The 15,594-nt window shown below is 31.7% G+C and overlaps 1 protein-coding gene across 6 annotated transcripts in view; it reads right to left on the reverse strand.

The window, feature by feature from the left end:
* Nucleotides 1-1,760: 1,760 nt before the first annotated feature.
* The window catches only part of LOC126756811 (syndecan), a 487,360-nt gene continuing 473,526 nt past the window's right edge, over nucleotides 1,761-15,594 (reverse strand). For all 6 annotated transcript variants that reach the window (XM_050470213.1, XM_050470214.1, XM_050470211.1 and 3 more), the window contains 2 exons: nucleotides 3,813-3,986; nucleotides 1,761-3,709 (listed from right to left, as the gene is read on the reverse strand). In XM_050470213.1, coding sequence (XP_050326170.1) covers nucleotides 3,537-3,709; nucleotides 3,813-3,986 — 347 coding nt within the window. In that variant the 3' untranslated portion in view covers nucleotides 1,761-3,536. The remainder of the gene's footprint in view (nucleotides 3,710-3,812; nucleotides 3,987-15,594) is intronic.

Here is a 15,594-nt window from a genome sequence, read left to right on the forward strand (position 1 = left end):
TTTTATTACTATTTTTTATGTCTTATTCTATTATTCTTGCTTTTTTGTTATAAATTCCAGTTTTTAATTATAGTTGACAGCTACGTTTTATTATTAATTTTTCTTGTTATTGTTTAGTATTATTTTTTAACGAAAATTTATTTTTTTTATTTTAAATTTCATCAATTTTTTTTTTACATTTAAGCTTATGTTGTAGGACTTTATATATTTTTTATAAATTTTATTTTCATAATTATAATTATTTGTATTATTATGGTTTAGTTTTCATAGATTTTATTTAAATAGAAAAAAAAAATAATTTGTTAAATGAAATATTTTTTTTTTTAAATTTTATTCTTCATTTTATATTTTATATTTTACTATTTACTTTTTACGTTATAAATGCGCATATCTAGTTATATGAGACTATTTTTTTATACATTTATTAGTTTCATATTTAATATTATTATTATAAAAAAAAAAATTATTTGTTAAAAAAATAATTGTTTTTTCTTGAAAAAATTCTTTTAATTATAATTTTGATTTTTTAATTTATTATTTACTTTTTATATTATATATCCGAATATTTAGTTATGTGATAATAGTTCTTTTTATAAGTTTTTATATATTTAATATTTTTATATTTTACATTTTATATTTTATTATTTACTTTTTATATTATAAATGCGAATATTTAGTTATATGATAATTTTTCTTTTTTATTATTTTATTTTTAATATTATTTAATATTTTTTTATTTTTTTGGAGTTTCAGTTACAGAAAAATATTGATTTACATTTTTTGTATTTAGTTGTATTTTTTATTTATTGTTTTTTCACTTCAAATAAATATTTTTAGTAATTACAAAAGAATGTTTTAAATTTTATTACAATTTTGTTTTTTTTTTCAATTTTAATTAATTACCTTTTTTAATTAATTTTTTGTCATTTCAAAACTATTATTTAAATTAATTACAAAAAAATTGTTTTAATTGTTATTTCAATTTAATCTTTTAGTTTTAATTAATTTTTTTTTCTTTATTTTTCGTTAATTCAAATATATTATTTATATTAATTATGAAAAAAAACAAAATTGTTTTCAATTTGAACGTTAAATTTTCATTTACAGTTTTTTTAATTTCATGTTTTCGTTATTAACAAATAATTATGTGTTTAAAAAATTAATTAACAAAGGCAATTAATTAATATTGAAAAAAAAAAAACAGAATTGTAATAAATTTAAAACATTCTTTTGTAATTACTAAAAATATTTATTTGAAGTGAAAAAACAATAAATAAAAAATACAACTAAATACAAACACATAATTATTTGTTAATAACGAAAAAAATATTTTGCATTGTTTTTTTTTCAATTTTAATTAACTTAGTTTTTCGTCATTTCAAAATTATTATTTTTAGTAATTACAAAAAAATGTTTCTAACTTTATTACAATTTAATTGATTTAATTTTGATTTATTTAAACATTTTTTTAAATCAATATATTTGCCATTTCAAAACTGTTATTTAAATTAATTTAAAAAAAATTGTTTTAAATATTATTACAATTTTATTTTTTCAATTTTAATTTATTTATAATTTTTTTTTTAATATATTTAGTGTCGTTTTCAAAAATATTAATTATATATATATTTATATATTTTCATTTCAATTTATTATATTTTTATTTTCAAAATTATTTTTTGTTCAGAAATGTTATTTTAATTATTTAAAAAATATTTTTTTATATTTTACCACAATTTTATTTTTTTCGCACATTATTGTTTTTTTTTATTTTTATTTAATTTTTATTTATTTTTTCATTTCAAAAATTTTATTAACATTACTTTTTTACAATTATTTAAATTTATTTGAATTTTTTTATTTTATTTTAAAATTTTATTACTGCAATATTTTTTTTTACCATTTATTATTACTTTTCGCCGTTAAGTTTGTCATTTTGGTCAACATATTATGCTTCCTTACTATTTCTTTGCTGTTATTATCATTATTTTATAAATTTCGTTTATTAAATTGTTTTAACTCATTAATTACATATTTTCCGTTAATACATTTATAACTTTTACTTACAAACAATAACTCTAGCCATATTTTTTATTTGTTTTTTGTTTATAAACATCATAATATTTGCCGTTTGCAAACTTATAATATTTTTCTACATTAATATTATTTATTTTAATTTTTTGTTTAACTTACTATCAATTTCATATATTTATTTGTTGTTTTTTAAATGTTTTCGGTACTAAAAGTTTACATACATATTTATGCTTATTTATATTTTCAAGTGTTTTTTTTTATTTCTCTTTAATGTTGCGAGTGCTGACTCGTACACACACATGCACATATATATTTACTTAAATTATTAAATAGTTGTGTGTGTGTGTGTTTAGCACGGCGTGTGTTTTTGTTGTTACTTGCATTTTTGTTGCTTTGTTTGTAGATGTGTGTTCGTGTGTGTGTATTTGTTAAGTTTTCACTTTTGTTTTTATAAATTTTGCTACATTTATGAAAAGTGTCCCGCCCTTATAAAGTATTTCATTTATCCATTTAATATTATTTTAATATTAATATTTTTTTTTTGATTTTTTTAAATTATGTTTACTAAGTCTATATGCAATTTACTTTATATATTAATTTATATAATTTCATAATTTTCTTCAAACGTTCGAAATCAAAATTCCCGTTAAATTAAATCTGATATTTTCTTGCACGCGCTTTCCAGCGTCTCTTTACACACAATTGTTGTTGTAATTGTTTTTGCTTTCCATACATATGCTTTACGCTGTTATGTTTTTGTTATTGTTTGTTTTACTTAAATTTAAATAACTTAATTGTTGCAAATAAAAAATTCAGTTTCTCTGCTGTTTGCTGCGCATTTTCGCTTACGCTTTGTTGTTTTTGCTTCACATTCTTTTTCGTACACAGAAACTTGCAACTAAACTTTTTGCTGGCGATTTCAGCAAGAGAAAACTTTACACTTTATCGAGTTGTTTGTTTTTGTTTTTGCTCACGAAAAAACCGTTATTATGCTTTCAGCAAGCTCTGCTGCTTCTTCTCCCAAAATATTTTCGCTTTTCAACACCAAAAACAACCATTTCGTATATGTATGCGCGTCCAATGCGCGTACAGCTGTATATGTGTTTATGTGTGTGTGTGTGTGTAACTGAGTTTTAATTCCAAACTTTTTTGTGTGTAGTAATCAAAAAAAAAATATTCGAAAATTCTTGGCAAAAATAATAATTGCTTGTTACAGTTTTCGTTATGCTTCCGTTTCACACGTTCATACTCTTTTGTTGTTCTGCTGCTTTCGCTCTTCTTTCTTGTTTCTTTGTAATTTGTTTCACTATTCACTATTTACTTATTCGCTTACATTTTATTAAATTTTATTTTATTTTTTTCCCATTCACTGCTCCTCCTGCGCACCCATCGCCTACACTCTTCGCTCCACTTCCTGCTGCTGCGCTCGCCGCCCTCTTTACGCCGCCTACACGTACCGCCTGCGCTACAGCGTCTACTCTCTAGTAACGTTGGGAATTATCTCAGGCATAGAATTCGCGATTATTCGCGTTTTTCGCATAGGAATTGACAGCCGGCGAGCGTTTGGGTTCATCGAGCGCATAGGAGCCCTCGTCCTTTTTCCGCATGCGGTAAACGATGAACATGACGACGAGAATGGCGCAGAGCAGGCCGACAACAGCGCCACCGATGACAGCTATAAAAAAGTAAAGAAAAACCAAAAATAAGTTTTTTTTTTGTTAAAAGTTAGTAACCTGCCAGAGAGTGAGTGCCAGTGTTAGAGCATTCATTCCACTTACCTGCTAAAATGCCGGGTTGTGCGAAGAAGCTCGCCGTTCGATCGTCGTCGCTGGTATTCATGATGAGTACTTCGTTGCCGGTTGTGTGTTCGATCACTTTAGTGTCTGTCGGTTGGCTATTTACGTTGTTTGTGTCCAATTCGTGTATGGTATTGCCTTGATTGGTGGTACCTCCTGTGAGGCGTATGCGAGAGCGTGTATCAAAGAGACAAAGAAGAGAGAGAGATGTGTTATTTAGAGTTGTTGTTGTATTTGTTATAGATATTCTAAAAGATTTTGCTTTTAATAGGTTTCATATGTGTTAAAAATAATAAAAAAAAAAAAAAATAAAATAAAATAAAAATAAAAAAAAAAAAATTAAAAAAAAATAAAATTAATAAAAAATCAAATAAAACAAAAAAAAAAAAACAAATTAAACTGATATGAAATTAATATAAGATAAAAATAACTAAAAAAATAAAACAAATAAAATTAACAAACTAGAATAAAAAAATAAAAAAAGTTAATAAATTAAAAATTAATATAAAATAACAAAAAATGTTAGTTCAAATAAAAAAAAAACCAAAAATAAAATAAATAAAAATAAAATCAAAAACAAAAAAAAAGTAATTAGACAAAAAAAATAAAACTAAACAAAAAAATGAAAAAAAAATAAATATAAAATAAAAATAACTAAAAAAATGAAACAAAAAAATAAAATAAATAAAATAGAATAAAAATATCAAAAAAAAATTAAAAAATTAAAAATTACTTTAAAATAACAAAAAAAATTAGGCCCAATAATATATTTTTTTTATTATTTTTTTATTATTAAGCCAATTCGTTTTATTTTTAATTTTAATAAACTTTATTAAATAAAATAAATATTAGTAAATAATTTTTTTTTAATTAAATCTTAGTTTTGTTACTTCATTGACAGCACATTGTCAGTCATATGTGTTAGTATTGGTGATGTTTTGATATGCGAATGTGATGAGTGTTGGTTACAAGGTTAGATGTTTAAGGATGATTCACACATTCCGAACACGAATTCTACAACACAACAGCTACAGCTACAACTACAACTACTAGTGCTAGTGATTTAAATATGTGCATTTATTTGAACATTACACAAATATTTAAGTAGTTTTCTAAAAAAAATGCATAATTTCATAACAAAATACACTTAATAACATACCAAATAAATACTTATGTTTTTAAATATTTTTTAAACTTATATATGCTTATATGAAGATCGGTACTTAAGATGCACCGAGCTGAGACACACTGAAATTCTGTACTACTTCGATTGCTCTTCTGACAATCTATATCACTGCATCGCTAAATCTTCTACTGGCGGTTCGTTCTCTGTTCAAAAACCTTCGATGCATTAGTAGGCGAGAGATGGAAGTTAAGGAGGCGGATAGTAGGCGGAATCTGCTTTCAGAAGTTCTCCATCTACACTAGTTTCAAGCTACTGGACCACTGCAGCGTATTTCAAGTGGAGGTGGCTGCCATGATGTAGTAGATATACCACTCTGAAGTGTCTTTTCTTTCCGAGAGGTGTGTACTCACTCCGATAGTTGAGCAGCTATACCGGCTTTGAGCTCGCTGACTGCGTGCTCAAAATTAGTTAAGGAGTGTATTAGACTAAATTTGAGTGTCCGGACACAGAAGAATCGCTAGAAACTGCTGAATCGATGAGCTTGCGAGCCTTACTTCAATTTCATTGCAATGAAAGATAGTCGGTATTCCGTTGTCCTACTGCGTTGTAGTATGGACCTTTGTGACCACGGAAAACGCAAGTCTTCGGACTGGTTAAATTTCAATTGATTTTTGCCAAAACTATATGAAAAAAGGTGGAATCATTTGCCACTTTCTCCTCTGGCATTTGTAAGACTGAAATTGAACTAACTCAGTAGAAAGACATTCGACGCCACAAGTGGAGTGGTTGGAATTAATATTAACCACCATTAGTCATTTGTGGTAAGCTCAAAATGCTTCGTCGATCAATGATACTGGTGACCCATATTTTAGGGTTTTTTGGATTTGATAAAGGACCAAAAGCTGTTCAAGTGAGTTCCATCCAATTGAGAATAATCTATACCAAGCTCATGAAAACACTCGTAACCTTAGCAAAATATTATAGTGGCCGCTCCAAACCTGCAAAATTTTATATTTCAAAATTTGAGTTATTTTCTAAACATCCCTTGTATATGCCTGCTAATTCCATATTCATAATTATACAAAGTTGAAATTGTGCTTCAAATGTCAAAGAAGCTTTCAGTTAATTAACGAATCAAAACACGGTGGCTTTGTTCGGATAGCTCATGCATATGGATGGGAACTATTTATCGCTGGGTATATTCAATGCAGCTCCTGAGGGAATGAAGAGGGTTCACTGCCTCAATATGAAGTTTAAAAATAGGGCAGGAAAGTTTGGCCGACAATGAAAGATTTTTTCTAATGAAAATATAGCTTTTTGCGATGGCTCTCCAACATTATATTATACGGCTTCGATAAAGCGAAGCTTAGTGGCCTTAAAGCCGAGCATTTGTTTCCATATTGTTTAACTCATTGAATGAGATATTATTCCACCGAACACACATTTTGTGTCTGAAGAGTGAAGGACTAGTTAACACTAATTCTCTTAAGTTGTTGGTTATATCTTAAGCTCTACCAGTCTCAGCCAAAATATTTTTTTTTTTTACTTTACGTCAACCAAAACGAATTATACGCAAAACGCTTTGTGGGCTATCACCACTTGTGGACTTCCTTTGAATGCAATTCAATAAGTAGCAAGTAATCGCAGGCTGGTCTAAATTTAATTTGCCCCTTTGAACTGTTTTCAATGGTACACCACGACGTATGAGTAACACACAATATAAGTATAAGGTAATTGTATGAATGCTTTTGAAACATAACTTTAACTGCGTTTATCTTTTAAAGAAATATTTTAAACGAAAAACCATTTGGACCTTTTTTGTAGAGAGCTGAATTATGTATTAGAATATTCTATTCCCATAATTGTAAATTTATTTACTTTGGATATAAAAAGGGTTAATGTAAAAGATCAAAAAAATTCTAAGCAAAATACTTGGGAAAAGTAAAATGATATAGGCACGGTTTGTTTCTAACGCCATTAGTATATATTATTCCCTAAAATATAGAACTCTTAACTTTGAAAAGTGCACACCAGACTCAAAAATATATATTGAAACCACCCTAACACGCAAAATTGCATTAACATTTATGTAAATATTATAGCAAACGCCTTGTTAGCTAATTTCCATTTCGGACACACGCCTTTAAAAGCAATATTTGCGCCCGCAACTGCTTAGGTAATCAATCTGAAGCTTATCAAAGCATAAAGCGTTAACGGCATTACGCAAACAGACGCATAATAGCCACGCAAGCACATAAAAAAATGTTGGAAAATTATTGCTGCGACCATTGTGACCAAAGCTTTGGAAGCGCATAGACCACATTTGCATATATTTCATAGAAATTTGTGTGTGTATGGCCGTGCAGTTGTTTAAACACGTGCTCACACTCGGTCGTGCATTGACTATCTTTGTCCAATCGGCAAATAATGGCTCGGGCGAAAATGCTTACGACACGTGTAAATTTTGTCTAGACACGCCACGTGTTAAAAGCTGCTGGCACCTCTAATGGTTTCCCCAATTTACACGTACATGCTTATGCATATTTGTATTTGTGTGTGTGTGTGCAGTTACACATCATTAGACACGATTCTTAAATGTTTAACAGTGTCCTAGGTCCTAGGTGTTTAGCATACAAACAAGCATAAATGTGTAAAATTTGTTCAAAAGCGTGTAAAGTTAAATTCCATGAAAACTTGGCAGCACAGTTTGATGGCAACTATTTTCGCATACCCGGTAGGAAAAATTTACTGCTAATATGAAAATGACAATGATACAGCTGTGTGGTTTAGTGAGTTAGCTCAGAAGGATTAGGTGAAAGAATTTTTCTCTTTTTGATTTTTGATTAAAAAAATTTAATATTTTTGTTTTAAGTGCATTAATAACTTTAAAAATATGTAAAAAAAAATTTGAAATAATTGCTTCTTCGATTTAATGTTTACAATTAATGATTTTTTGTTTTCATAATGATGAGACTCAGCAGTTTATTAAAAAGGTTTGTTTAAGAAATTATTAGCTTTTGAGTTGCCCACATGAAAAATGTTACTAAATCAATATTTCGTCAATTAAAATGCAAAATAAGTTTACATGTAATTAAAAGTTTACAGGCGAAGGAAAAACGATATATTATAAACCACTCAAATTTAAACAAAATTTGAGTTTTGGTTATATAATTTGTATAAATAGCGTATATGCTGGTTATATGTTGGTTATATATTGGTTATAAAATGATTATATATAGCTTATATACTGTTATATATTGGTTATATCTGACAGAGGAAGCTGAAAATTTTATGCTGCATATATATTTGTAAAATGATGCAGCAATAAAAACTCAAATTAGATTTTTTTTGAATTTACGTTGTTGATTAGTTTAAGTGGCGATATAAATTATTGTTAAAAATCAAAAATAGTAAGAATACTCTTTAGGAAGGATGGAAAAATGTAGACTTATCCCATTTATGTAAAATACTTAAGAACTTTTCTGGTTAATTCGCTAATTTTCTTACAGAGACTGATTTCAGTTGAATAGATAGGAGAACTCATGCAGTAGTCATTCAGTTAAAGTAATTGTCCTATAAGCTCTTTGCTCCAAAATTTCCGAAACCTAAAATTTATTGCGAATATTCTCTCAATATTTCTAAGTTTATTCCAACAAACACTGTAGAGCGTATAATTCTCAACCAACTGATGCATAAACAATAGATTAAGAGAGAAAAAGAGAGAGAGAGAGAGACAGAAAAATAAGAAAGGGATAGTTATAGGTAATAGAACGTCAGCCTTCTTAGCTACAGTTCCTTGCAAGATAAGGCCAAAAAATTAAATTTTTTTGATTTAAAAAAATTTTAGTGAGTTTATTGACAAGTCTGGTGCAAAAAACGCAAGTATGCTATTTTTGTGCTAGAAGATCTCTTCTTGTTGACTGTGTTTGTTTTCCTAGAGGCCACACACGTTTGCACTAACCTTACAATTGCAAATTTTCTACTGGGTCTATGTGTTTCTTCCATCGTTGCAGTAGTCATTTAAAAGGAATTTTATGCAATTTTTCGTTTGTTTATGACGCAAGCGAGTCCCATACTCGAAAAGGGCAAACAGTGAACATGAGGAGTAAAACTAAAAACCTGATGAAAAGTTTACAAGAAAGAAATGTACTTTTATGGAAAATAAAACTAGGTAGCTAAGAGACCAGTAGGGTAATATTATGCCTGCGAAATGTACGACAAAGGGTCAAAATGCGTATAAAATGGCGTCGTGAGAAGTTTTAACAAGAAAAGATATGAGAACATAAGTATAAGGAACATAAAAAATGAAATGAAATGAAAAAGGTAAAATATTTTTCGTTTTATTTCATTTTATTTAATTTTCCCTTGTTTCTGTTTTTTATTGTATAATTGCATAAAAGAATGAGAGAAAAACGTAAAGGATATATACATATAATGTATATGGGGGGACAAGGTGGGAGGGTATAGATCTACAGATTTCGGCTACAAAAATTAGCATACAAATAATCCCAACTAATTTCCAAGTACTTTTTAAATTAATAAAAAAGAGCTCACAATATTCAACTTCCGGTTGCCTAACCTCAAAACGCCCACCATTCCAGTCAGCACCTTCAGTATCTCATTTTTGGTCATTAAGCAAACGGAAAAACTTTTTATCAAGATCAAAAGTACAACTGCAGCTGTTACTTCGCGAGTAGTAAGCAAAATTTGAGGTAGATTTTTTTTTTCAGTTGCCGCATAAACTTTTATACGCCACCATTGAAAGACAAACCACACAATCAGTGTCTTCATCAGCAGTGTCATTAGCTGTTTTGGGAAATGCATGAGATGAGTGAGGTTGTGGTGGGTCGGGAAGTTGTAATTTCTTTATTTGCTTTCGGGCGCTGTAATGGATGAGAAGACGCCGGCAGACAGGCAAGCAAACAAATAGACTAACAGCGCTAAATTGATGAATTGCTGACAGGCATAGACATGCATGCAGTAGGAGCGGCTGTGAGTGTAGTGGCAGACAGGAAGTATTGGTCGAGAGTGAGATGGCGGAGAGGAAGTAAGGGTTGAGAGTGAGATGGCATGCAGAAAGTAATGGTTGTGGGTGACATGGCGGAGAGGATGTAATGGTTGTGGGTGAGATGGCAAACAGGAAGCAGCGCAGTCGAAATATTCATTACTAATGATGGATTTGCTGCGGTGGCTTAAGATATATCAGTGTTAATAACTGGCGGAAGGCATGTCGAATCTATCAATTTTGGAGTGTGGAAGTTTTGTGGCAAGCTTTTGCTGTGCAGCAAGTATGGCTCAATTTGATGACGGGAAATTTGTAGAAATACCGAAATTCACGCAGATTTATTATTACAGTTTTATATGCCGTGGATTTTATTAACGAAAAATATTCTAAGCTTATGGCACACGCATTTGCTGGTAAGCTTTATCTTTCAATTTCATATGTTGGGAATATTATCATTAATTACAACACCATAAAAAGAAGATTAATTAAACTTTCTCCGAATATGTTTTCGGTTTCATTTGTGATCATTTAATATTTTGGCTCACAAGGCCGCATTTTTTCATGTTTACAAATAATGGCAATCAATTATATTTGAATATTTCAGTGTAGTGGTGAGCTATGAATAAGGCTTGGGGTTGAATCGAACACTCTAAGCATATCTTTTCAAATTGTGCTGTAATAGAACGCATGTGACGGAATGAGTAAATGCGCTGGTACAACGAAATGTAACTAGATGCCTCTACAAGCTGTCATGGTTGAGGGAAAATTTGTGAATACCGTGTACGAGCTACTGTGCTCCTGAATGTCCTCTCCACAAGTCCTTGCAAGACCGAAGTGGTTTTATTAACAAGGAAGTACCAAATACGGCAGTCGCATCTATCATTAATGAGAGGAACCCGCCTTGGTCTTACTCATAGTTAGTACTCGTCCATCTTAGACAGGAAGCTCTCGTAGAAGCTTCGCGGAAAAAGCAAAAAAGATATCAGTTGCCTTATAATGCTGCAGATGAGCTATGTATTGGCAAAAGTTGGCGACCCTCACCAAAGGTAGTTCTTTGGCTCTATTAAACCATAGTTAAACCTAAATTGTTGTTCGGAATTTTGTTTGGTGGAAGACTATAGAAAACACAACATATGAAAAAACAATATTTGTGGAATACCAAGAACCACACCAAATATGGTTGCATAATAGTTAGCACCTGACATAGCCGCGAAATGCATGAAACAACATCTAAAGAATCTGGATACTTGAATGACAGCGAGTATGGGCAATCTTTGTAGACATAATTTCATTTCAAAATACTTGGGTTACCAAGTCGACGAACCTAGCCCTGGCAGACGCTTCTCTATTCGCATACCCCGGAGGAAGGCATGAAGGGAAAGGACTTACTGAAAGGGAGGTGTGATGAGATTTTATATGGTGGATGAACCAAAGCTTGCAAGGAGGGTTGCTGGAGGAGTATACTGTTGGGAAATTTCCACCAGCTGCAGTTTTAGGTATCCTGATTACAGCAGTGGCTTGCAAGCGGAGATGACTGCCGTAAAGGTAACAGTAGATCTATTGCTTCGGAGCACTCCTTCAGAGTGTTGATTATCCATCCGGATAGTGTATCAGCGATATTAGCCTTGGTTTTGTTGACTGTGCGTTTAAGAGAAGTAAAAGCGTGCTAGACTTCTTATCTCTGCCAACGAGTTATTTAATGATTAGACTGGTTAGAGGGAGCAAGGCCACAGCGGTATTGCAGGAATTTCTAAGGCTGTTGAGCTTTCTAGGACAGGTATTTCAGTCTCAATAACTGCAAAATGGAAACGGGTAGAAGCTCCTTTGCCTTCTTGGTGTTCACTACTGGACTTTTGGTCTCAGACAAAGTCAGCAAGAACTACTAGACAACCAGCAGCTGTGCTGATGCAAAGTCCTTCTGACCCTGGGTAAATTTATAAGTTCAAGTGAAATCTTCGTCCTCAGCAAGATCCATCTTTCAATGGTTTTAGGAGTTCTATCGTCTATAAACGTGTAAGCGTTGTCTGTGCCAATAAAGAAGAAGGAGTTATAAGTGTACATTGTTCGATCGGGATTCATGCAGTAAGATTGAGTATCTTATCGGTTGCCAGTTGCATCAGCTATTTGGAAGAATCTTCTCTACATTTTCTCTTCGTATGTCCTGATCTTGCCAGATCAAGCCGAAAACACCTCACCCAATTTGTATAATATTAATTATGTTAGGTCTAGTCTTTTTTGAATATTTGAAAATCTGTCGAAAAGGCAGCAATTTCTTGACAATTTTTTTCAAGCTAAAAACAACTATAAAACAATTGAAAAAAAAAAAATCCAAAAAAGCTCATGACAAAAAAATAGCGAAATTTGTTGTGAATCGGAGTCAATTTACATATTTTGAATACCTTTTGTAGTTGTAGCAGAATCGTGGTGAAATTAAAAGATACCACACTATTGAGAAAAGGCTGTTTAAACTGACTGCGAGACTTGAAAAGTCAATACGAGGCCGCGTTCGGGGTCTGTCTTTGTCTTTGTTGGACATGTTTTTAGTCGTGTTAATATTAGAAATCTAGCAAACAAAATCGAGCAAATAAAATCGATTTTTCCAAACCGCGAAGGTAGCGTAGCTTTACAATAAAAATTGTGACGAAAGCACACTAAAAAGTAAATATCCCTGGTAGCTATCTGTTAGTCAAGTTCTATAATTATTTAATGATCCAAAGTCAAAGTAATAGCAAACACGACTAAAAATATTGAGAATTTTCGAACTAATTTCAAAAAATAGTTTATGCAGTTGTGAGGAAACCGCTTTTGCGTTTTTAATGAGCTAAAAAATACTTATTGACGAGCGCTACAATGCATTTTTAGCATATCGGAATGTAAGTTTGGGACTAGCAAAGCTTTTTTGTTATTGAACAAAAGCAATTATGCGCTGAATTTGTCATACTCTGGCAATATTTGCTTTGCTCTCCAATATTATGAACAAAATCGAAGATATATTTTGCTTATCAACCTATTGCAGCTGAAGCAAATAACTTGTGTGAAGGAAAGAAGCAAAATTGCATTGTATGAAAGCCAGAAAATCTCTAATACATTCAACAATATTAATACTAATATGCACATGTAGTTGTAGACAATCACGTGCCTTTATTCAAGCCAAAATGAAAATTGAACTAATTGACTTTTCATTGCCATTTCAAGTTAGCTTAATTTAGGTAAATATTTCAAAGCTTTGCCGAAGTTATGCAAGCAGATTTGTATATAGATAACATATATATATATGTATGTATATTTGTACGGTATATATACAAATATATAAATGCAAGTATGTACTTTTGAATCATTTATCACAGGAATTTATTTCAAAATATTTGCTCGTTTGTTTTTTCCCCTAACTACTAGCTAACGTATTTGCATACTTTTTTTCAAGCGCGTAATATACACATACATGCCCTTACAGCCATGTCCATACACACACATACACCTATGTATGTCCCTACAAGGACACAGCAATGGACAAAAATGCCGCTTTAATTGAATTTTATATAAAATTTGCTTTGCTCTTTTGCTTCAACTTCGAGTACGTCGCAAACGTACTCAAGTGAGCAACAAAAACACAAGAGAGTGCGAAAAAAGCAAAAACAAATAAATCAAAAATGCTACAACGAAGAAGCGTCGGGGCATGTTGGTTGTTTGGCAATAAAAGTTAAAAGCGAATATGTAAATAATTTTAATTGCGAAAATAAATCAAGTGGAAATGGGAAATTCGTGAAAATGAAAGCAGAAATGTGAAAAATGTGTCATGCGAAGAGAGAGGCGTGGAAGTGGAAGGTGTGATGGTTTATTTGTTATTTTTCAAGTTGCAAATACTTTTTTAGAAGAGCAGACTGATGCTTACATACTTTTGGAAGTAATACGAGTATATGCGCTTTACAGAGAATAAGTTAAATGCTTCACGGAGTCAGGTGAGAGAGAGAGAGAGATAATGAGAGAAATTGGGATTGGCAGTGAGAGTGTCATGCGATTATAGTGGAACATATTGGTCTCATGAGCGAGGTTGTTGTATAAGTTAGTCGAGGGTCACATGCTGATTGGGCTAACAGAATCGATTCGAACTTATATCTAACCGATAGAAGTGTGGACGAACAATAAGTTAAACGCATTTTAGAGTCGGTTTGGTCTTATTGTAGTGAAGAAGAGAGAGAGAGAGAGAGAGAGAGAAAGATAATGAGATCAAGAGAGAGAGAGTGTATGCGTTAATGATTTATATTGTGGAACATATTCGGACCTATGAGAGAGATTGTTGATGATTTAGTTGAGAGTCACAAACCAATTGGGCCTACAAGACTCTTTCGATCTAACCGATAGAAGTTTGCACAAACGGAGTGCTAAACATCAATATATTGATTAAACCAGTAGAAAAAAAATGTTATGGAAAAAATCAGAGTTTGTCTAGCTAGATCATCAAAATGGTATCGTCTAGGTAGTCATATTCGTGTTAAGCAATACGAGTACAGTAAATGGAGCCAAAAAGAAACCAATGTAATAGTTTAAGATCTCAAATACGCTTTGTAGCTCAAAATTGCGAACAATATCAGTTTAGACTCCAAAAGATACCGACCGTAGAGCTACAAAGACACCGCATTGGTGTTTGAGGGCTATAAATCGAAGCAGATTAAAATTGTGGAAGCCTGTAGATGGTGAAAAAAGGAAAGAAACTTTACAAACGTCCTTAACGACTTAAGTCCAAGTTTAGATTCTGGACGAAGTCTTTCAGGGAACATTAATTTTAAACCACATAATACGATAAATAAATATATTTTATATTTGAGAGCCCAATAGCTAGTCTAGTAGAACATATTATGAGAGAAAATTTATCGGAAACTCATCTTGATTATGATTTATAGTAGACTCGCCAAGCAAAACTCATAAAACATATTTAAAGACTGAGGTGGAAGCCCAAACCATATGTTGCGCGCATTAGCAAACATTCAACGAGCAATAGCTCATTCATAACTCCGCCGCAGCAAAGCAAATTCTGTCAGTTTCGGTGGCAAATTAATAACCTGCCACAATGCAGCACAACTTGCGTTTTGAGGCACGCGCAAGCTGCAGCACAAATTTCTATGCCTACATATAGATGATGAACTGTATACACATAGCCAACAATAACAACATACACACACACAACCACTAAAAGAACCACACACACACACATGCTAACGACGACTTATGGCTGCACTATGGTCACTTCCCACCACCACTCAATCTCCTGTATGCCGCCTGTCATGTTAATCACCTGATTTGCATTTGTCGGTTGGGATACACATACGAGTACACACACACACACATTGATCGAAGAGATGCTGACGAGATGCCTGTGGAGGCTATGAAGTGACCGCGGCATTATCAACGAAATGGCGAAGTCGCTGGCTGTCAGAAGGCAATAATCAGTATGCAGCTAAAGTGCCAGCGTAGCCTTAGAAAACCACACGTACTCAAGTGCATGTACTATGTATAGATGGATGTATATGCATGCATGTATATGTGTGAATGTTTGTATGTGTGTGGTGGCGTTGCTTTGCTTTGCGACCGAGATGACCGAGCGAGTTAAGTCGAAGTGATTGGGTAATTAAATG

Source organism: Bactrocera neohumeralis, chromosome 4 (genome assembly GCF_024586455.1).
Source record: "Bactrocera neohumeralis isolate Rockhampton chromosome 4, APGP_CSIRO_Bneo_wtdbg2-racon-allhic-juicebox.fasta_v2, whole genome shotgun sequence".
Classification (NCBI taxonomy): Eukaryota; Metazoa; Arthropoda; class Insecta; order Diptera; family Tephritidae; genus Bactrocera; species Bactrocera neohumeralis.